This window comes from Schistocerca serialis, chromosome 2 (assembly GCF_023864345.2).
Source record: "Schistocerca serialis cubense isolate TAMUIC-IGC-003099 chromosome 2, iqSchSeri2.2, whole genome shotgun sequence".
NCBI lineage: Eukaryota > Metazoa > Arthropoda > Insecta > Orthoptera > Acrididae > Schistocerca > Schistocerca serialis.
Window position 1 is genome coordinate 315,316,801 of NC_064639.1, and position 24,452 is coordinate 315,341,252.

Genomic DNA, 24,452 nt, shown 5'->3' on the forward strand with positions numbered 1-24,452 from the left:
TGGGGAGAGGCTACAACCCTGTCTCACTCCCTTCCCAACCACTGCTTCCCTTTCATGTCCCTCAACTCTTATAAGTGCCATCTGGTTTCTGTGCAAATTGTAAATAGCCTTTCGCTCCCTGTATTTTACCACTGCCACCTAATTATGCACTTTATAAAGGGGCTTTACAGCCAAGATACTGTGTCCTTCTCATGTACAGTCATATAAAGAATTTTTCACTCAAAATAATTTGGAATAATATTTAAGAATAAAGAGATGACTCACCAAAAGGCGGAAGCACATTGTTGTTAACAGATAAACAAACAAAAGGTACAGAGATTTGCTTTGCTATGTCTCCCTACATTGTGCTCATTTGACTGACAGTTCTTTCCTAGCCCATGATAAGTGTACTGGGGTGAGGTGGGGTGCAGGGTCAGGTGGAGTAAGGGATGGAGAGAGGCAGGAGGCTGGGACGGGGTCCGGGGGGGGGGGGGGGGGGGGGGAGTGTCTATCAGCATGTGGGAGAATGGGAAGCTGTCTGTGGACTAGCTAGTGATGTAGGTAGAGGGGGTAGTTGGCAGACAGTTGCGCAGTGTACATACACACACACACACACACACACACACACTCTCTCTCTCTCTCTCTCTCTCTCTCTCTCTCTCTCTCTCTATTGGTTGGAGGTGGAGGGTCACCAAGTTGTTTAGGCCAGGGAAGTTTTTTTGGTGAATATGATCCAGATGGCAAGGGTTGTGAAGAGCCATGGGCGTTGAAACCTCGAATGTTGTGCTCTACTGCATGTTGTGCCACTGTGTGGTCCACCTTGTTTTTGGCAACAATTTGGCAAAGGCCATTCGTTCTGCTGACAGCTGGTTGATTGTAATACCAATGTAAAACACTGTGCAGTGGTTGCAGTAGAGCTGGTGTATAACATGGCTGCATTCACAGGTGACCCAGCCTCTGAGGGTAAGACAAGCCTGTGACAGGGACTGGATTAGAAGGTGCTGGGTTATTGGTTAGGGCAGGTCTTGCATCGGGGTCTTTCACAAGCGTATGATCTCTGTGGCAAGGGACTGGGTGTGGGAGTGGCATAGGCCTACTAAGGAGACTGCCTACATTACACTTGTCCATCCTCTTTTAGAATACTGCTGCGTGGTGTGGGATCCTTACCAGATAGGACTGACAGAGTACATCGAAAAAGTTCAAAGAAAGGCAGCACGTTTTGTATCATCGCGATATGGGAAAGAGTGTCACAGAAATGATACAGGATTTGGGATGGACATCATTAAAAACAAATTGTTTTTTGTTGCAACAGAATCTTCTCATGAAATTCCAATCACCAACTTTCTCCTCCGAATGCGAAAATATTTTGTTGACATTGACCTACATAGGGAGGAATGATCACCAAGATAAAATAAGGGAAATCAAAGCTCGTAAGGAAAGATATAGGTGTTTATTCTTTCTGCACACTATACGAGATTGAAATAATAGAGAATTGTGAAGGTGGTTAGATGAATCCTCTGCCAGGCACTTAAATGTGATTTGCAGAGTATCCATATAGATGTAGATGTAGATGTAGATGTAGGAATGGACTAGGAACTTGTTGAGTTGGATGGGTGGCAGAACACCACTTTGGGAGGGGATGGAAGTATCTTGGGTAGGATGTCCCTCATTTCAGGGCATGATGATATATAATCAAAGCCCTGACAAAGGATGTAGTTTAGTCACTCCAGTCCCTGGTGGTAATGAGTGACAAGGGGGGTGCTTCTCTGTGGTTGGTTCCTGGGATGAATGTGAGGATCAGGTGTGTGTGTGGCTATGGCATGGGAGATCTGTTTGTATATTTGGTCTGGGAGGTATATCCTGTCTGCAAAGGTTTTTGTGGGGCCTTCAGCATACTGGATGTGGGAGTTCTCTTCACTACAGATGTGTCTGCCATGGGTGGGCAGGCTGTATGGGAGGGATTTTTTGGTGCAGAAGAGGTGTCAGCTGTCAAATTGGAGGTACTGTTGGTGATTGGTGGATATGATGTGGACTGAGGTGTTGATGGAGGCATCAGTGAGGAGAAGATCAACATCTAGAAAGGTGGCACGATGGCTAGAGAAGGACCAGATGAAGTGAATGGGAGAGAAGGTGTTGAGATTGTGGAGTAATGAGGATAAGTTGTCCTGGACAGGAGTTTGAGTTTTGGGAAGTTGGGAATGTTTCTGTAGGTGGTCCATGAAGGGGTTGGCATAGGAGGGTGACATGTGGGTACCCATGGCTGTGCCATGCATTTGTTTGTATACCTCCCTTTCAAAGGTAAAGTAGTTATGGGTTAGGATGTAGTTGGTTACGTGTATGAGGAGTGAACTGGTGATTTTGGGATCTGCAGGGCTTTGGGAAAGGTAGTGTTCATTCATGGCAGGGCCATGGGCATGATGGATGCTGGTGTATAAGAATGTTGCATCTACAGTGACGAGTAGGGACCAGGGAGGTAAGGGTGTGAGGATGGTGGAGAGCTGGTGCAGGAAGTGGTTGGTATCTTTAACGTGGCAGGCTAGGTTTTGCACAATTGGTTGAGATGTTGGTCAACAAGGGCCAAGATTCTTTTGGTGAGGGCACTATAACCAGTCACAATGGGGTCTCGGAATTGTTAGGTTTGTGGATTTTGGGGAGCACGTAGAACATTGTGTGCGGACTGTTGTTGGGGTGAGCAGGGAGACGAATTCAGCAGAGAGGGTCTGGGAAGGGCTTAAGGATTTCAGCAGGGATTGGATGTTGTGTTGGACTTCTGGAATGGTATCACTTTGGCTACGATTATCTACCATCATTCCTGAAATGAGGGACATCCTACCCAAGATACTTCCATCCTCTCCCAAAGTGGCGTTCCGTCATCCAACCTCCACAATATCCTAGTCCATCCCTATGCCACTCCCACCCCCAATCCCCTGCCCCAGGGATCATACCCTTGTGGAAGACCCAGATGCAAGACCTGCCCTATCCACCCAACCAGCACCTCCTGCTCCAGCTCTATCACAGGCTTATCCTACCCCATCAGAGACCAGGCCACCTGTGAAAGCAGCCTTGTTGTATACCAGCACAGCATTTTACATTGGTGTGACAAGCAACCACTGTCAACCGGTATGAATGGCCACTGACAAACTGTTGGCAAAAGCAAGGTGGACAATCCAGTAGCACAACACACAGCAGAGCACAAAATGCGAGACTTCAATGGTTGTTTCACAACCCATGCATCTGGATCTTCCCCACCACCACCCTCTTTCGAGAGCTGTGCAGATGGGAGCTATCCTGACAGCACATCCTTCACTCCCATAACTTCCTTGGTGTAAAGCTAAGGTAACTCACTGTCCCACCCCCTCCCTCCATCCACACACACACACACACACACACACACACACACACACACACACACACACACACCATCCCTTTCTCATTACCCCTGTCCAATACATGTCAACTACTTGTGTGCTGCATCTCACGCCCTAGTCTGCAAAATCATGTGCTCAGCCATCTGCCACCTGCCACCTCTACCTGCATCCCTAACTAGCCCACAAGTGGCTCCCCACTCTCCCACGAGTGGCTAGAAGCTTCCCCCCAACCATATCACTGGCTTCCGCCTCTGTCCATCACTCACCCCAACCCAGTCCGCACCCCAGTTGTAAAGACATCACTAGTTGTGACCTATATAAAAGGTATTTTTCCTGTTTTCTTTCTTGCTTTTTTTTTTACATGAATTTCTGGTGAAACAGCATAGTGTTTATTCTGATCTGTAATGTAATGAGTAGCTGTTATTTTAAAATAGTGATATGCAAATGATATTATTTCCCTTTTGGACATTAGTAGTTAGATTTTCTTGTCAATTGAATGTTGTAATGGAACACCCTTCTCTAACACTACCTTTTTTTTTTATAGAAATAACCGATACTGTGTATACTGTCAATTCTTGTATAGGCGAACATTCTCAGCTGGTTAACTGAATGAACTTCATTTGATTTTGTATATGATATATTATATTTCAGATAAATACAAAAAAGGAAATTATTTTTTTAGTACTCTGTATGTACAGTTAAAATTACTCTTCTTTGAGAAATGTTTGAAATTACAAAATAACGGGAATACTTAAAATTCCTATTATCCTATTGCACAATCCGACAAAAATTATAAAATTTATTTCTGGTCTCATTTACAAAACAATGATATATTTTAGCGAAGATCCTTCTTTTGTTAAGAAAATGTGTAAACTCTTCTGCTTTGTAAACTCTTTGGAATATTGTGAATACTGCAGAATGTTAGTAGTGGGCATGCCTCTGACAGAACCAGAAGTGTTTTTTTGTGTGTCACTAATAATGTAATTTGTGGTGTGATAGAAGTGAAAATTTTAAAGTTGGTGAGATTTAGAAGAAGGAGACAAAATAAACAGATATTCATGGAAACAAGCAAATCTTCATCAGTTATTCAGTTATCAAGAACCCACAACATTATAAAAATTACAGCTTCAAAAATGTATCCTAGATGCAAGACTTGAAGCCAACAACAACAAGAGGAGAAAATGAAGATAAGAAAAAAGTTTTTCTTTTGTATACCTTACACCTCTTGAAGTTTTTGAAAATAGTGAAGAGCCTAAGGCAATTCTAATAGTGATGTATGGGAGGGTACAAGAGTGGGCATCAGCCATGATCTGTTGACTGATAGCAAAGTTTTGTCTGTTGCCAAAGAAGAAAGGACAATTATTTGTGTATTTTTAAATAAAAATGTTATTGGACTTCAATCACTCGACAAAAAAAGGGCCCAAGAGCTCCTCAACAAAGTCGTATCAACAGTGATGAGATAATATCAATAACAACGATGATGGACCAGATGAATTGGGAGAGGACTTCACAAATACGATGAAGGACATCAGAATAGATAAGTACAAACTATCTGTGAATTTTAAGTGAAAGTGTAGAAAGCAAAGAAACAGTGAAAACTGATATTAAGCAATTGATTTTGGCAAAATTGAGTGCAGTTAATGATCAGTTAATAGAAATAAAAACAGATAACAGTAACAAATTCAGTGCAATCAATAATAATAATTTTATTGTCGCTCAGCTGATTACAGCAATAGACAAAGTCAAAGCATATATTTCTACATAAACTACTATATCAATGTAAATTGGTTTACATAAAATAGGTACACGTTAGAATACAGAATCTTCAAAGAATTCATCAATGGTGTAAAACGGATTGTTCACTAGTAGCTTGTATAATTTAGCTTTAAAGATATTTACAGGTAGTTCTTTAAAGTCAGCACTTAGTCTATTAAACATCCTTAGTCCAAGAACTAGCTAAGAGTTATGCGATTTTGATAATCTATGATATGGTACGTCTACAGATGTTCTGTTTCTAGTATTATGGCTATGAATATCACTTCTCAACACAAAATTAGGCACATTGTTTCTAATGTACATTAAAACATGATCAGTTGACAGCAATACGAACTGAAAACAATGATAAAATGGACAGGGTACAATGCCAAGTAGAGCAACTTAGTACTCTGGTTTTGTTGCTAATTTTGTTGCTAAAAATGGGTTGTCAGATGGACTGAAAAATGTGAATGAAAAAGTCAATATCTTGACAAATAAATTTATTGTTTTGAAAAATGAGTAAGTTGCACAATATTCACAACAGGAGAAAACTGTTAACAACTCAGATTTCAACAGAAGGCTGCAGAGGAAATATGGAACACAACTTTAGTAGTTTAGATCAAAAAATGTTTAATGTTGAAAACAGCATGCTAACTAATGAAAATGTTTTAGATCCAAAAGTCTCCACAGCTCAGGGAAACTGTATTCACAAAAATCTGTCTTCAAACAATGCTACTGCATGGTCCTACACTCCATTAAAAAGTTTTCCATCAGACAATTTACATCCAGTGGATTTTGTGCACCACTGCAGAGATAGTTTGGTGTCAGGCATGAGTGACAATAAAAAAATTAAATTTGTTAAAAGATGTCTTGAAGATGAAGCTCTGTCTTGGGTAAATTTAAATTTAAGTCAGTGGGAAATATACAGTATCAAAGTTTCAAGAAAACTTTTTAAAATAAATTTTGGTTGGAAGCTGAACAGGGGAGAATTAAAACTGAATTTTTGAATGGTCCTTATTAGAGGAATATGGATGAAACTCTGAAAGAATTTTGTAAGAACCAACTTAAGAAATTAACACACTTTAACAAACCATTTGACAAAATTATGTTGATTGATGCACTTAAGAGGAGATTACCAGATAGGTTGCAGTGGGGTTTAGTACATGGAACTGATGATTGTCTTGAGCAGCTTTTATGATATCTTTACAGGATGATAGGGCCGTAGAGAGAAGTATGTACCTTAATAATTGAAACAATAGAAATCACAATGAGAATAACTGCAGAAACAGAGATAATGGTAAATTCTATCAGGATCCAAATTTTAATAGAGACAGAAATTTTGAACATCAGCAGGATAGGAATAATGGGGATAACAATGGGCAATTTAATAGGAGAAACAGTCATAGAAGTAATTACTCAGGAAACAAAAGTCTGCCTCAATGAAGGTCAACAGTTTTGGGGTGAGGAAACACAACAAACACAGGACCCCCAGTTCACACTTCCAGACTATAATAAGTGTTAATAATATGGCACATTTATGCTTTGATCAAAAGTTTTGGGATACTATGTTTCATTATGGTGATGCAGGTACTAATCACAAACCAGAATGTGAGAGTAGTAAGAATTTTGATGTAGTAGGTACTAATGATTTCTTGTCTTGGTCAGAAAACAGTGTTCTTGATGTATGTAAATCAGGTGGTGACTGTATTGGATCTGAACTAGGTGATATTTTTTATGTAGATGAAAATGAGAGCTGTGAAATAACTGAGGTTGGTAAGTCTGAGACTGGTAGCTTATTGCAAACAGATGTAGGTGAGATAAGTGACTTTAATGGAGATGATACTTGTGTTATTAATGATGTTGTTGATGAAGTAATTTTGGAAGATTATGATGATGATAATGATGATGATGATGAGTATCAGGTATTTGTGGAGTTTAAGAATAATGAATGTTCAGAGTTATTTGTGAAGGATGTTGACAATACAGGTTAGGTAAGGGATGTATGTGATATTATAAGTGAGTGTCATGGAATACCAGTCCAGTCAAAGCAGTTTTTCATTAATGTTAAGCAGAGTTATGATTCAAACAGTAAATGTGAGTTATCTGTGACGCAAGAGAATAAAGGTTAAAAAGTTTTGAAGTTTGTTTGGGACCAGATTGATGATAACATAAATAAATGTGCATTCTGGAATAAGTTAGCCATGGTTAGTCAAAATTTGTATCCAAATTGGTGGAATGAAGTGAAAGATGACCTAAGCAGGAAGTGTAATTTTGACCGTAATGTATTTTGTGTTCCTTCTGTAACAAGTGATGTGATGCCATGGAATCCATTTGTTGTGTTCAATCTTTACCTGACAACATGAGTAACCAAAGTAATTCTATGATACTAATAAAGTAAAGACAGTGTGGATGTAGCATTTGAGGAAATTAAAAGTGATCTTTTACATGAAGTGTCTAATAACAGAGATGATGATTCAGATTTGGAGTGTCCTTACATTAAGATTAAGATTGATCAATGGGAAGGGAACAGTTTGATTGATACAGATAGCCCAATTTGTGGTATATCTGAATAATTTAGAGACATGAGTAAGTATAGTAAAAATTTTGTGGCAATGTCCATTGCCGGTGTAAAGATAAGAAGAGCTATTAGGAAGCAAACAAATTGGTAAGATGTCAAGTACTGTTAACTTCTGGTATAGAAGATAAGATCTTTAAACATGGATGCATAATGATCCCTAGTCTAGAAGAAAATATACACTACGTTTGCAGATTCATAAGACTATATACTTGTGTTTTGTTTGTCACAGATGTGGTATGTAAGATGGTGTGATTTCTAAAATTCTGTCTTAGCTATTGACTGAGTTTAAATCTATGATACATCATATAGTTATGTTTTGTAGTAGATTTTTGCTTTAAAATTTGATACATATATGCCATGAGACTAAATGAATAGATCCTTTTACAATTTTGAGATGGGATAATGCCATTAAATATTGTAAAAATTAGGAATAGTATCTTAGTGTATCTGTGTGTATCACCTTATAATTTCATTTTTTCACTGCATTTAGCTCTGTTTATTAAAGTTTCATATGTGAAAACTTTTTAGTCCTTTCTGAAGCAAATCCTACATAAATGCTTCTGCAATATAAATAGGGAGAGGATATGCCGTGTGATGTGAGGAAGGTATTGAACAGCATATTTAGTAAAAACAAAAAAACAAAAAGTTTCAGGATTTGATGTGAATACTAGACAGGAAGTTACCTATCCATTGGAACATCTGATCAGAACTCTAGGGAGGAAACTGAGAGATATGGGTAGATCTACTCCTCACACTGCTGTATAGCTGTACCCTGTTGGAACAGTCGACTTATGAGAGATTATAGGTGCTGAGTAACGTACTCAAGCATCTGTCAACTACATCAGTGTTGTGACTGAGCTATGTAAATTGTTAGGAAAGACTGCTAAAGACAGTGTTATTCCACATAAATGTATGTTTTTCAAGTATGGGGATTAACTTCCCAATACATTATGTAACTTGAAATCAGTATGTATTATATACATTTTTTTCTATTGCAAGTGAATCTTCAATGTCTCTATGTACATAGGTTAGTTTGTATGAACAACTAGCAAATTGTGTGGAAAACACTTACAAGTACAGACAATACAACAAGATGTATACATGTCATGCTTTCATACACAGATTTTGGTCCTCAAGCTACTCAATTATGTCATCATTAAAAGCTATTTATGGCTCTGTTTACCTGTATTTATCCTGAGTACTGCAATATTGTATTTGACTGGAAATTGAATTGTGTGTGTATTTGTGTGTGTGTATTCAAGGAGAGTGTGCAACTATTGATTGAGGCTAGATGCTTCTTATAAATACTCTTTACATATGATACATATGATTGAACATACTAATATGATTATGAACTTTATTCATTTTGTTGCTTCGAAACTTTTTGCTGGTTTTACCCAGTGTGATTTGGATTCATGGGTTAGTCCCTACATTGTAAGCTTAGGCCCTATTATTTTTTCATTATTTTGTGTTTTCATGAGTCAACATATCTTTAAATTCTCTGGTTTATGTGGCTGATTGATTTTGTGCTATAATCCAACACGTGATTGAGTATATTCTTCTGGTATGTGCCTGTCATTGTGAGTTTTTCGAGTCGGCTCCCTCATCATGCCTTATGTTCTGAATTTTTTTCTCTTCTCGTTTGAAGATTTTGAAGGTGTGGTTTTATGGATGTAAACTTGCAGTTTGTGATTCTAGTAATTTACATTTTCTCTGTAATTTTTTCCATAGTTTAGTGTTGTAATGTTGTAGTTTTGACTTTGAATTATTTGTCTTGTGACAGTATGTTGCACAGATCTGAAAATATGAAAGGCATGTACTGATATGTACAGTATAAAAATTATGACTTGTAGTGTAGATATTTTTCTTATGTTTTCCATAATATATAATGTATCAGATACTTCTATACATCTGTGTTCTATTTTTTGGCATCATTTTATATACTGTTTGGAAAATCTTAAAGTTTGTCACAAAATATTGTACACGAATTGTTTCCAAATTTTGTGAGGGGGGATATTGTAAAGGGATGCCCTCCTCTAGTATTACCTTTCCTCAACAGAAGTTGTCAATAGCAAAAATAATTACAACTTTTTAAGCACTTTAATATTATCTCAACTGTTTTTCTACCAGAATTGCATATGATTTTGTACACAATGTATTAATTTCAGGCTATAATCCATAAAAAGAAATTACTTTATTTCCATTGTTACAATTGCTCTCTACTAGCTCTGAATGTACATTTAAAATTACTTTTTCTGGCACACTTAAAATTCTTATTATTAATTGCACAATCTGATGATATCTATTATGGATTCGTTTACAAAATTATTATATAAATTGGTGGAGATTCATTTGTCAAGAAAATCTGTAAACTCTGCTTACACCTGATTGGTGCAGTACACTCAGATGCGAGTAATATAATAATAAGTGTCAGACTGAGCACTCTGTGTTCACTTAGAAGTAAATGTCATATTGTCACATCAATATAACCATATGTGAATGTAGTAGTATGGTACTTAGCTGTGTACGTAGAGGTAAAAGTTAGACAAAACTGTCTAACTTTGGTTAGTAGAAATCAGAGAGTGTTTTTTTCCACATCACATCAGATTTGCAACAAGCAGGATTGACTCAGTGTTTTATGTTAGTCTGGCGAAAATTTAGTGGCAGGGCTGAGTCCCGATCACTATTGGCTTGATTCATAACTTAACTAGATGATATAGCAGGTTAGGCCTTAATTTTGTTAGCCATGTGTAGCTGGATGACTACACAGTATACTCATCGTGGACCAGGAAAGAGCTGGCAGTCAAATGAGTGCACTGTAGGGAGACAGGCATGGGCATGGTGTGAGTGTGTGTGTTTTTGTGCAACAACTTGAGAAAGGAATTTCATTCTGAAAGCTAACAAAGCAAATCTCTGTACCTTTTGTTTATATATCTGTCAACAATGCAGTGCTTTTGCCTTTCAGTGTGTCATCTCTTTTTCCTGAGTATATCATTATTCTCAACCAGAACTTTCTGTGCATTATTAGAATAATATTTACTAAGAGCATTATCTGATACCCAAAAGAAAAGTAATGGACTTTACTGAATAATTTGACCTTTTTTAAGTCATGTGTCGCAAGAGTTATAGAGTAAAATATGCGTGTTATTTGAGGAAAAAAAAGTTATCTTACCAGGATTGTCTGCTTTGAATCTAATTACTGTATAACCTCTCATTGGAACAGATATAGTATCTTTAAGAGGTGCTCCTTCAAGAGTCTTATTTATTGCACCATTTTCATTCATTTCTTTCACCCGGACAAGTGACACAATTTCTTCTTCTTCTAGAAGTTCCATAGCAACCACATGGAAATGATAACCATGCATGTGGAAAGGATGGTCTTGATTGGTCCCTTTAAAAAGAGGAAAAGAAATTGTCATAATTCAACCAATTCCAAAAAACATCTGCATGACAGCAAAAACAACTCTAATAATGAAATACCTCGCACATTAACTAATACAATAGGTTTGATGTGGAATTCATCAGTTGAGCCCAAATGTAGAGCGTGCTAAACATGAATAATGAAAACAACATTTTAAAGCAAGTGATGCTGCACAAAACATACCAAAATCATTGATTATGTCAGCATCTAGTTCATTATTGTACTTTAAAGAAAGACACATGTGTGTTGAATCCATTCAAATTACTGAAGCAGTTTCCAAAATGTGTATGACTATTGGAAGTGATAGAAAGGTATCCATTACCAACCTAGATTTGGTGTTGTCACAATTACCAACAGAATTAAAATGGGAATATTTCCATACAGTGATGTTTCCCAGCTCTAATATGGGATTCATTGCAAATCAGTTTCTTGGTTGAGTGCATTGCTTCTTCTTCTCCCTTAACTGCCAGTGTTTTTGTGAGCAGTGAATTCAGAGATAAATAGCCACTTTAATGTGGAGTTCTGTATTCACTTGCTTGCTACTGCTTCTAATGAAAATGCATTTTAAAGACTTATTGGGGAGTCTGCTGGTTGCAGCTCCAAATGCATTTCTGTGAATTATTTGTATTATAAGGACTGCCTGCAAGATCTTACATGTCAATCTTATATCAGACAGGTTTGCAGCTGATGAATGGTACAAAATGTAACCCAGAGCCACCTGAAGGCTTAGGCTTAGTTCCTCTGATGCTAAGTTGCATATCAGAGAACAAGTTTCTTCAAGCAAACATGATCAGCTGCCAAGTCTTCAATTTTCTCCCACTTTATCTTCATGCACCAAAGATCCTCTGCAAAAGTTCATTTCCAAGTGTTACAAGGTCTTTCTCTGCTTCTGTATACCTACATTCGTTCACAACAGTGCTGAATCAGGGATTCTTCCATCTTTCATGCACAGAATATGCTCTACAAACTTCAGTCTTTTTTTACAATGATTCTGTGCAAAATGCATAGACCACTTTTTCTCAGCACTTCATCATTTGCAATATAACTGCAATAACTGATCTTCAAAATGTACCTAAGTATCATCAGTGAAGAACCATGAGCTCATACGCTGATTTTACTGACGTTTTCCAAGTCTCCTGCATGTACACTATTTGACCACAAATATTCATACACCTATTAGTGGACATTTATGTGGGATGTGTTGACCCCTCACCTTTATGACAGCTTGAACTATGCTGGGGACACTTTCAACAAGGTATCTGGATCCCATAGAGGAATGGCAGCTCATCCTTCCTCAAAAACTACAACCAGAGAAGATAGTGACTTTGGACACTAGGGTCTGGAGTGAATTCAACATTCTAATTCATCCCAATAGTGTTCTATTGGGTTCAGGCCAAGTCTCTGGGTGGGCCAGTATTGTCAACAAACCATTGCCTTATAGATGCCCTTTTGTGACAGCATTGTCAAATTGATATCATCATTGTATCCATACTGTTCCTCTACCTTATGCAGTACACAATTCTGTAAAATACACTCCTGGAAATTGAAATAAGAACACCGTGAATTCATTGTCTCAGGAAGGGGAAACTTTATTGACACATTCCTGGGGTCAGATACATCACATGATCACACTGACAGAACCACAGGCACATAGACACAGGCAACAGAGCATGCACAATGTCGGCACTAGTACAGTGTATATCCACCTTTCGCAGCAATGCAGGCTGCTATTCTCCCATGGAGACGATCGTAGAGATGCTGGATGTAGTCCTGTGGAACGGCTTGCCATGCCATTTCCACCTGGCGCCTCAGTTGGACCAGCGTTCGTGCTGGACGTGCAGACCGCGTGAGACGACGCTTCATCCAGTCCCAAACATGCTCAATGGGGGACAGATCCGGAGATCTTGCTGGCCAGGGTAGTTGACTTACACCTTCTAGAGCACGTTGGGTGGCACGGGATACATGCGGACGTGCATTGTCCTGTTGGAACAGCAAGTTCCCTTGCCGGTCTAGGAATGGTAGAACGATGGGTTCGATGACGGTTTGGATGTACCGTGCACTATTCAGTGTCCCCTCGACGATCACCAGTGGTGTACGGCCAGTGTAGGAGATCGCTCCCCACACCATGATGCCGGGTGTTGGCCCTGTGTGCCTCGGTCCTATGCAGTCCTGATTGTGGTGCTCACCTGCACGGCGCCAAACACGCATACGACCATCATTGGCACCAAGGCAGAAGCGACTCTCATCGCTGAAGACGACACGTCTCCATTCGTCCCTCCATTCACGCCTGTCGCGACACCACTGGAGACGGGCTGCACGATGTTGGGGCGTGAGCGGAAGATGGCCTAACGGTGTGCGGGACCGTAGCCCAGTTCATGGAGACGGTTGCGAATGGTCCTCGCCGATACCCCAGGAGCAACAGTGTCCCTAATTTGCTGGGAAGTGGCGGTGCGGTCCCCTACGGCACTGCGTAGGATCCTACGGTCTTGGCGTGCATCCGTGCGTCGCTGCGGTCCGGTCCCAGGTCGACGGGCACGTGCACCTTCCGCCGACCACTGGCGACAACATCGATGTACTGTGGAGACCTCACGCCCCACGTGTTGAGCAATTCGGCGGTACGTCCACCCGGCCTCCCGCATGCCCACTATACGCCCTCGCTCAAAGTCCGTCAACTGCACATACGGTTCACGTCCACCCTGTCGCGGCATGCTACCAGTGTTAAAGACTGCGATGGAGCTCCGTATGCCACGGCAAACTGGCTGACACTGACGGCGGCGGTGCACAAATGCTGCGCAGCTAGCGCCATTCGACGGCCAACACCGCGGTTCCTGGTGTGTCCGCTGTGCCGTGCGTGTGATCATTGCTTGTACAGCCCTATCGCAGTGTCCGGAGCAAGTATGGTGGGTCTGACACACCGGTGTCAATGTGTTCTTTTTTCCATTTCCAGGAGTGTATTTTCATACCCTTCTGCTTTAGCACTTTCTTATACGTAATAAGAAGACCTCACCCAAACCATGAAAAACTCCCTCATACCGTAATGCCACCTCCTCCGTACTGGCAATGTACATGATGGCAGGTAATGTTTTACCGGCATTCACCAAACCCAAATCCTTCTGTCAGACTGCTGCAGGGCATAGCATGATACATCACTCAAAATGACGCATTTCCAATCATCCACTGTCCAGTGGTGCCACTCTTTATACTACCTCAAGTGTTGCTTAGCTCACTGACTACAGAAATGTTTGGCTACAAGAAGTTGTTCAATCATTGTACCATATGTTACTCACATAACATTTAATGACTAGTTCCTGTATGAAGTCACTGAACTCTCCTGACAAATCCATTCTGCTGGTAGCACTCTGGAACTCACAAGTGATTCCTCCCACTGATTTACGCGATTCTTTACAGTCACCATCCACAATGCTCAACTGTCCCTGTCCATCAGCACAAGAGGTCTGTCTAGTCTTGTTTAGCTGTGGTTGCTCCTTCACATTTCCACTTCGCACCACATCACTAACAGCCAACTTGTGCAGCTTTCGGAGGATTGTACTTGACATGTTTGTTACTCACATAACATTCAATGACTAATCCATGTTTGAAGTCAATGACCTCTCCTGACCAAACCATTCTGCTGTTATTGCTTCTCACTGACAAGACAACACTCCTCTACTCCTTTTATGATGGCGGTTCTGTCCCTTGTGACATCTTGTGATCAATTCTGCATTACATAGAAATGTCTGGGTACTTTTGATCAAATAGTGTATAGAGCTATTGATGAGATGATAGAGGAGTATATCTAAAGCTATGTGGACATACTTAAAGAGTAATTGCCATATGGATCACATTCACTGGAAGACTGCAGAAGCTTGCTCATTTCTATGCCTGGTGTCCACATTTACATCCCCATGCTTACAGATAAGGCTGCTGAGATACGGAAATTGGTGAACATCTTGTAGTACCTTCTGTTGTACTATAATTTGAATGCATTGTGTTAAGCCAAGACTGGCCATTCCATCTGACTTCATAGTCATTAGTTGTAAATATTGTGGTGTTTCTTCCAGAAGAATAATGTCATCAGCAAAGTCCAGATCTGTAAGCCTAGACAGCTCATTCCAATGTGTACCCAAGTTTGAGTTGCACATAGTTATCTCCATTATGAACTCTAAATTTAATATGAAAAGTAATGGCGACAAACTGCATCCTTGTCAGAATGCTAATGAAAGGGATGTTCCCACCTTATGTTCTTATACAGCAAATTGAATCAAGATACAGGTTTCTGAGGAACTCATTTAGATGGCCAGAAATTCCACACAGGCTTACAATATTCCACATAGCCTCTTGATATTCCCTGTCAAAAGCTTTTTTCTACTTTCTACCAAACCAGAACACACGATGCACACAAAAGTTGAAGTACTTGATACACACAAATACTTGGAGTACCCAATACAATCAGACAGTCAGATTACCCAATATACAAAAATACTTCAGAAGTGATACAAATTTTGGCTTTCTTTGGTACGATGTAATACATGATAGAATTATTTCACTTAGGTGCAAATATAACAAAATGTCCAATAAGAAAATATTTAAAAATGCAAAATTGCATTAATTTCTAGAGAAAGTTTTGAAATGAATCAGATCTTTTACTATTGTTGTTTACATAAAAATTAGAGTCTAATTTTAAGAACTTTTGGAATGTAAATGTCATAAAATATTACTGATCTGTAATTTTTTTTTTTAATTGTAAATGATCAATATGTGATTGTAGCACCTTTGAGTTGTAGTAATACATGAGCATCACTGGACACTTTGTACCTTAGTTAGTTTTTGGTGTGAGATAATGTTGGTCAATAGTCTGGACTCTGTTCTGTTCTGTTGTTCTGTTATTTTACTTATCAATTACGATTGGAAATAAGCATGTGTGGAACAGCTGTGATTTTTAATCTAAATATTAGTATTCAGCACAGAAAGTAAACCTATTTATCATACTGCAGCCAACTGCAATGGGTTATGACCAGAAAAGTTAAATGCATCTTAACAGGCTCCGCAGCTATTATCTCACTGATATATAAACACTAAAGCTCCCCCCTTTTATGCTCCAGATATTTACAATACTGGAAGATTGCAGAACAAACCAACTCATTGCTCAAATGAGGTTTCTGACCTCATTTTTACAAAGCAATGAACTTTAGTAGCAGCAAATTTGGGAAGCAGTAGAAGTGGACAATTGGATTTGATTCATTTTTCTATCATGTTAAAAACAAGAAAAATGGCCCTACATTCTAGTCCAATGTGTCACTTGTGGCCACCTGACCACTATGTCATCCTGTGTCAATCATGTCACCGAATGTGGTATGCAGGCTTTCCAGACCTTCAAGCCACTCATTCAGAGTCAAATTGTTCCCAGTTGGCCTCACAAGGCTGAATGGACTCTGGTTCATTCCTCCCACTAAGCAAAAATCCCTCATGGTATCAGAGATTGAACCCACGTGCTCAGAATAACAGTCAGGCAAGCTGAACACTGCTCTATGGAGGCGGATGTTACCATGTTTGGCAGAACAAATATTTATTCAGTACAGGATCTCCTGTTCTGAAGCTACCCTGTTCTTCTCATAGTCAACAGTCTACTGCTTCCGGTGTCCTTTCTAGAAAGATGAGGCAAAAGACTTCTCCTGGCACTGGGAGAAGCAAGATATCTCTCCAGTTTGACCATGCAATTAGTTATCCTTACTTTCATAGTTTAGCTATGATGCCATATCTCCAATTGTCTAGAAAGCAGACACAAAGGAATTACAGAAATTCACTGCAAGTGGGCATTCACTGAAATCAATGAGGAAAGTTGAAAATTGACTATCTTCACATGCCTCCCATCAGACCCAAATTCTCAGCTTACTCACACACTACTGATGTAGTGCCCCTTGCCCATTATCCTCATTTCTCATGGATTCATAGCATTTTGCCAATGCCCATAAGAGTCTGTGCCTGGCATGCATCTGTACTGAAGAGATCATTGACCATCTTGCTTTAATTTGCTCACTAGATAGTTACTCTAACCACTACACCTTCTGGACACAGTATTTATTGCTTCGAGCCAGGGTCTCCTGCTTACAAGACAGATAATCTCACCACTATGCCATCCGCAGTGGTCATTGCAACTGCATGGACTACCCTAGCATGCCTTTCATCATGCTGCTTCTGTGATGTCACCTGTTTTTATCATTAGCTCTTGCAATTTTGTCTCGTTTTTTTGTGGGCATTAAGTGGGTTGAGCTGGTTTAAGGTTTCTTTGAAGTACACAGTGCATCAGGTGGCATGCTCATCTTTTTTATGAACAGAAGTTTGCCATTTTCATCCTCCATGGGGTCATTTGTAAAACTATGGCCTCCGTAAAAATAAGTCCTGGTGTCATTTTGAGAGAAAGTATTTTTTGTCTCATTGTCTTTTTCTTCAAACCAACCTTTTTCGTCAGTTCCGCAGCTGCTTTTGACTCAGCAGTCAAACTCTGCATTTTGATGTCTACCTGCTTGAAGTTCTTCTTGATCTTTAGCTTGTTCACACTGTTGCTTTGTAAATCTTTCTCTCATATATCAGATGCCAAGATCGGTCCTGAAGCCATCGCTCTTTCTGTGTTCCTCTGCATCATCCAATTGTCTTTTCAGCACATGTATTCACAGAATCCTTGACTTTAAAGATGGTATTTCAGTCTCATCAGGTAGAAGCTGAAGTGATCGGAATCAGTTCTAAGGCTGATTATGAATGAATTTTCTACTTCCTTGTCTTCAGCTTTGGCACATCAAACAGTTGCTTAGGTTATCACCACTGCTGCAGCTTGAACTTCACATTCAAGTCTGTTGAGATGAACAACTGGCCCTACCCAACATTCGCAGCATGATAGATTTGTGTATCTTGCAAACATGACTTCCATCACACAATTACACAAATGTATTCAATTTCATTTGGAGTGTTTCACTCAGGTGAATGCCAGGTCTTCTTATGCATCATTTTATGTTGAAAGATACTACTGCTTAGACAGAGTCCATAAAGACTACAGAATAATATGAAACACTCATCATTATGAATCATTTTTTATTCTACCCGAGGGGTGCTGAAAACTGTTACTGTTATTGCTAAGGAACACATTCATATCATCCAGAAGAAGTGTATGATCATGACTGAATATTTCATCAAATACATTTTGCAACAGCTCATAAGAAATGTCTTTCTCTTCATTGTTTGAGTCTTCTATTGGCGCATAGACCTGCACAATATTAGTCGTGGTGTGAGTAGGATGAAAGTGTGCAGTAATTATTCAATCATAACTGGATTTAATCCCATCTGAGCCTTAGACACTTTTTCACTATGTGCTAGGCTATTAGTATGCATATATTGATCACTATGCCCTGAGTAAAGGAGTGTTTTACCATTGGTGACTGTTCAGTAGCTGCCTGACCAATGAACTTTTCCAAAGCACAGTATATTTAGTTTATAAAATCATATTCTTGGAGTAATTGTGGAAGATGCCCTGTTTGATTCACCCAAGTTCTAAACTGGGTGATATGCTTTGCATTACCCACTGAATTCCATTTCATTGGTGGCTGCATTCCCAGTTGTGTCATTCTTGGATTATTTAAGCCACTGTCATGTCCAAACCGAGATTCATATTCACTTTCAGGTTCAGATCTGTCAGGTTTGGATCACTGGATTATTCGTATTGTTTCTGTAGCAATAATAAGTTTTATGGGGTTGGGTTGCTGTTCATATGATAGTTCTTTGCTTGTATGTTACTGCAGACACATTGAAACAAAATCACATCTGTTGGAATTGAAAATGGGTGAACACATACAATGAAAACACCTGCTTTACAGTGTACATATTTTTGCTCAGGGCCCATGAAATCCGCATCAGATATTAATCAAAGATTTTTCTGTTCTGCATTAAAAACTGATAATGCATATTTTGCAGCAAGATAAGTTTTGTTGTAGTTTATTACATACCTCGTGTAATGAAATTAGTTCCGATAGTATTTTCTGGTGTAGAAAAGTAATAACTTTACTTATTAGCTTGTATGCTATTGAGAATTATTCTGTAATAGTATTAATTCTGACATTTTGTAAACAAATGGCTCCATGTAGGCAATTTGTAAAGCAAAACATAAGAATTTGTTAAATAAGAACTATAAGTTTATTATATAATCAAAGAAAATAAAAAAATAAAAAATAAATTCCACAGAGTTGCTATGCATAAAAGAGCATACTTTGTGAGACGAAGTACCTGTGTGGACACGAATACACAAGTGCCTAACATTGCCAGCCAGATTTGGAGAAACTCAAAGTTCTTTGAGAATATATATTTCTTGACTATAGTTAAGATGTTTACTCATACAAGTGAAATGTTAATGCAATGCCATTTAGATTCATTTGCAGACTTGGACAGATTCATATGCAGAGGCCTTATACTGGATGTTCTGATGTGACAGAATGCTGTATATGTTGACCACATAATTGCACAAGAAACAGATTATAATTTACAAAGAGCAGTATATAGATTGAGCCAAAATGCAATTTATTATAACTTAACTATATCTGCAAATAAGACAAAGGTAATGGTTTTCAAAGGAAAAAATCCACTCAGCTTGAAATTAATAATAAACAAGAAAATTTTAGAAATATTCCTCTTCAGTTATCTAGGATGTTATATTAATTTTAACTATGACAAAGACATTTAGAAGAAGGTTAATAAATATCAAGCTATCTGTGGAACAATCAGAAAAACTATGGGAAGAAAAAGAAGAAAAGACATACAAATGAGATTCCATAAAGTTAAGGCTGTACCAACTCTAGTTTATAGTTCTGAATCTTGAGCAGTAACAAATAATGAAAAATCATGTTTACAGGCAGCAGAACTGAATGTTATGAGATATGTAAAAGGCTGTAATGCAATTGATAAAATAAAACAAGAAGACCAGATATAAAAATCTGTTAAGTTGTTGACAAGATAGAAGAAAATAGAACATAATGGAAGGGTCATAATGATAGAATGACAGAAAACAGATTCCCAAAAAAGATAATGAATTATTGGCCAACTGAAAGGTTTTCTTGTACATTATTCATGTAAAATAGGAGTAGCAATATTATATTTCCTTACAGTAATAATCAGGCAGTTGGACAGCTCACAACTAGCAAAGAACAACATTAAATCTTGATTAAATAAATCACATCCAGTCATAACAAGACAGATAGATGTACTAATTCAATGTCAGTATCATGAAAACCACAGAGTTTAATTTATACTGACTAGTTCCAGTTGTACTTACAGCCATTTGTTGCAAAATCTCAAAATCATTTCATCATCCCCTATGATACTAACATTAGTTGCCCTTTATCCCTTCCTGACAACTCCACTGTCCTTGTAACTGTCTTGCTAAAGACACAGCTAATAACAGAATCAAACACATCCAGACCAGACATGGAGTAAGAGGTTCATCTCAGCTTAATGAGACTAAATGAGAAGTTGTTTCATTAAATGAGCAGTAATATCAACGAATGAAACACGAAAATCTTTTTAAATTAAAAAGCTTGCACCACGCTGAGGATGAAATGACATTTATTTCTTTTTTTACTGGCATAATCCAACAAGAGAGTTTAGGGAAAGATTATACAAAGCAGATACAGAAGGTGAAAAGTTTAACTCTGCTCGAAGCATATTCCTCCAGCCCTTCGAATTTGTTTTTATCCTAAAATATACAAGGCTGAAACTGAACAGAATCAGAAAAAAATGAGTAAAACCTGGCAGTAAAGTACCTTGGGTAGAAAAAAGGAGAATTCAACCTGCTCTAATGAAGAGGTTTTAACAAAGTTGAATGACTTTTACTAACAGTTATAGCAAAGTAAATTGGGACCCATTCTTGTTTTGTTTTGTTATTTGCCCCCTTAAATGAAATTTATTTATGTATTTATTTATTTATTTGCCTTCATAATTATCATTATTGTTAGTGAGAGATGTGCCATACAATAAAGCTGTCATTCTGTATCTTCGAGTAAACGACCAGGCCCAACTTTGCTAAATTACATTTGTCAGAATAATTTCCTAATTCATTTCAACCATCTCTAGAAACTAGTTTTGCTAAAACTCAGTTCTATTAACTAATAGTAATTATTTCCTAATCCAGTCACTTTGTTGACATGTAAGCAGATGTAATTACTATTTATTGATTTAATTATGAAAATAACCCATAGAAATACTTAAAGTATTCATGTATCTAATTTCCAAAACATGGTAGGAACATTAGGACTTAATTAGCTCCTGCACAATTAACACTTTTATGTACGGTATTGTTTATTTAGCTATTTTTCAGTTTTCATCATCAAGAAGGCTTATTTCAGATGAAACTCTTATCATAAAATTCAGATCAAAACCAATTTTTCTGCACTAGTCAGTTAATTTTAAATGTAAAATTCTAATTGTAAATTGTCAATATTACACTTTTAGCAATGTGAAACTTTAATAGCTATATTTGCAAAGCTACATAAGCACTGGTCATGAAGCCGTTTTAAATCAGACTGTTCCAAGATGTAGAGAGTGGAGCCCACATCAGTGAGAACCATAATAATGAGATGGTGCAATGATGTATTATTGTGAATAAAAAGACAGACACTGAAGCAGGATCATTAACAATGATTACTGTTAACTTTGAGATAAAAGTGCCACATGTATTGTTCATCTGAGTGGGACTGTTGACAGTTGGCTAGGTTATACTACACAATGAGTACTATCATATAATTATAGACAGTGCAGTATGTGCATCTGGTAATTGAGACTGAACTATATAATTAAGACATGGACTGGCCACAACTAATTCAGTGAGGGTGTCTTAAAACTATGGAAGTAAAACCTGTTAAACCAAATGTGGTAGTGTTGGCCATATTGCTGGATGTAGATAGTACTGTATTCACCCATATTTACAGTCACTTTTTCACCGAGTTTGCTCTCACCAAGGACTCACATGCTGATATATGACCAGTTATGTTATATCGTATGATAAAATGTTCCAGTTTGTGACCAAATAATTAGAACACATGCATAATGCACAAAAAATCATTCTAACAATAAAGCAGAAATGAACTGGAGCAGCATTATTAACAAGAAACAAATTAAAACAGTGAGATGAGTGAAACCAAATCTCCAGATAATACCTGAGGAGAAATGATTGAACACTGTAACCATTGGCCATCAGTTTCATCAAGGCATTCCAAATGATGCTAGCAATTAATGTACTTACTAATTGACAGTCAAATGAAAATGCATTAGATTTACTTTATTCCCAGCACAGATAGTCAATACTTTCAAGAAAACAGATTCTAAAGAAGTTACAAAATAATGTTATGTTCCTAAATAGCAGTTATTCTTCACAGTGTGCTACTGTTATTATCAGATTATTAAATTTTTGCAGTAGCTAGAAGTATCATTATAATCTGTCAATGTCTGAAAGCATATTTCCTAACAGACTCAAATCTGCAATAAATCACACCAATTATCAATACTGGATGTCAACTACAATTATAAATTCATTTCACTCAGATGAGCCTTTGAGAAATTAGTTTAGAACCTCTTTCTCTCTACCAATGTGTCATCACTGGATGCCACACATCTGAAGCAATCTGAAAGGCCATGCAAACAGAGCTGTCATTGGTCTATACTATGAAGGCATTGCCAGTAAGAGCACTGATACACCTGTGCCATCCATAGCCAATGTGCAAAGCTGGCTGTGATGGAAGAACAGAATGCTGGGTACCAGCGGGGAGAACATTGACAGCCAAAAGGCACCATTCTGTGGAGCAGTCAGACAGGAAGCACTGGAAGACAACACTTGGGTAGATGTTGGCTGCCAGATAGCACTGCACTGGCAACAGGAGTGTGCTGTTTGATGGATCCAGTATGGTACATCCAGCGCAATTTCAATAAAACAGTCTGCCACCGTGCTTACTGGAGTGTATGCACTTCGGTTAGCCTTTGAGCTGTTAGTGTATTGTGTTTTGTATGCAGCTCTTTCCAGGTTCTGACACATATTGTGAGCTTGCATGTTGAATGGACAGTATTGAATTTACAGGAAGCAGAAAGTAGTACTGTGTAGCACGCACTCTGTGTGAGCGTAACTATGTTAATTTGCAGTGTTGTCAAATGATTTTGTGACTGATCAGTTACACCTGATTTTGAGTACAATGTTAAAGTCAGATTATTGGTTTATGTAGCAGCACTCAGTGAACCAGTTTGTGTTTGGCTTGTTGATGGTTATATATCTTGGTGATACACTGTTCAACATAGGTCAGGCGTTGTAGTAATTCTAGTTACTTGAAAGTGTGTAATTCAGCAGGGTAATGGGCACCATTGACTAATGCTATTAATTACTGTTTATTGATCAACTAAATAGAGATAAAAAAATAAACACGTGACTGTTAAATCACTTAAAGCAAAATCTGCCCAGCCAGATTTCATTTCTAGAACATATAGCATCTCAATTTGAGTTAGTACTAATCAGGGTCCAAAAGAAGTGATTTACACCAGCCCACCACCTAAAAATGGGAAGATGTAGCTCACTTCATAGAGATGGTGGATGTCTTAGAGAAATTCATCCCAAATTTTGCTAAGTTAACAGCTCTGCTTAATGAACTAAGGAAGAAAAGGGAAAAATTTTTTAGTGGGATCCATCCCAGCAGGTATTGTTCACAGCTCTAAAAGCAGTTCTGGCAAGCTTTTCCATGTTGGCGATGTCCAATTTTGGGCAGGAGTTTACTGTCCAGAAAGACACTTCAATATCTGGGGTGGCCCCTGTCCTACTTCAACAATATCCTAATGGGAGGTGCCTTGCAGCTTATGTGTCTCATTGTTCTCTCAAAAAGCTAAGTACTCTGTATACAGTCTTGAGGCCTGGGCACTGTTGTTTGTCACTCACAGCTGGGTTTTTGTGAGGCTAAGGCAGACAGGGCATATCGACAAGTGAGCAGTTGAGACCTCAGAGGTTAAACAAATTTGGGGGACAGAGAATGTAGTCGCTGATGGTCGGAGGCACATGTTTTGTGAGGACAATAAGGGAGATGCTCAGGACGAGGAACAGATGCAAGTTATTAACATCAAACCAGGTAAAGTGATGTGCCTTGTTTTGGTGGCTACTGCTCCTTTTTAAGAACATTGAACAATAACAAGTTGTGGACATGGAATTAGCTCCCATTACGTAAAAGCTTATGTTTTGAGGGAAAGTGCCTTGTGTTGTACAGCTCGAGGATGTTGTGTGTATATAATTGAAAAGCTGACATGGAAAAGGGTGTAAGTGCCAAATCACTCATTATTCCAATTT

At 38.4% G+C, this 24,452-nt stretch overlaps 1 protein-coding gene across 1 annotated transcript in view; it reads right to left on the reverse strand.

Moving 5' to 3' along the window:
• The window catches only part of LOC126455534 (uncharacterized), a 205,752-nt gene that overhangs the window by 18,550 nt on the left and 162,750 nt on the right, over nucleotides 1–24,452 (reverse strand). Inside the window, exon 10 of the mRNA XM_050091284.1 lies at nucleotides 10,853–11,071. Coding sequence (XP_049947241.1) covers nucleotides 10,853–11,071 — 219 coding nt within the window. The remainder of the gene's footprint in view (nucleotides 1–10,852; nucleotides 11,072–24,452) is intronic.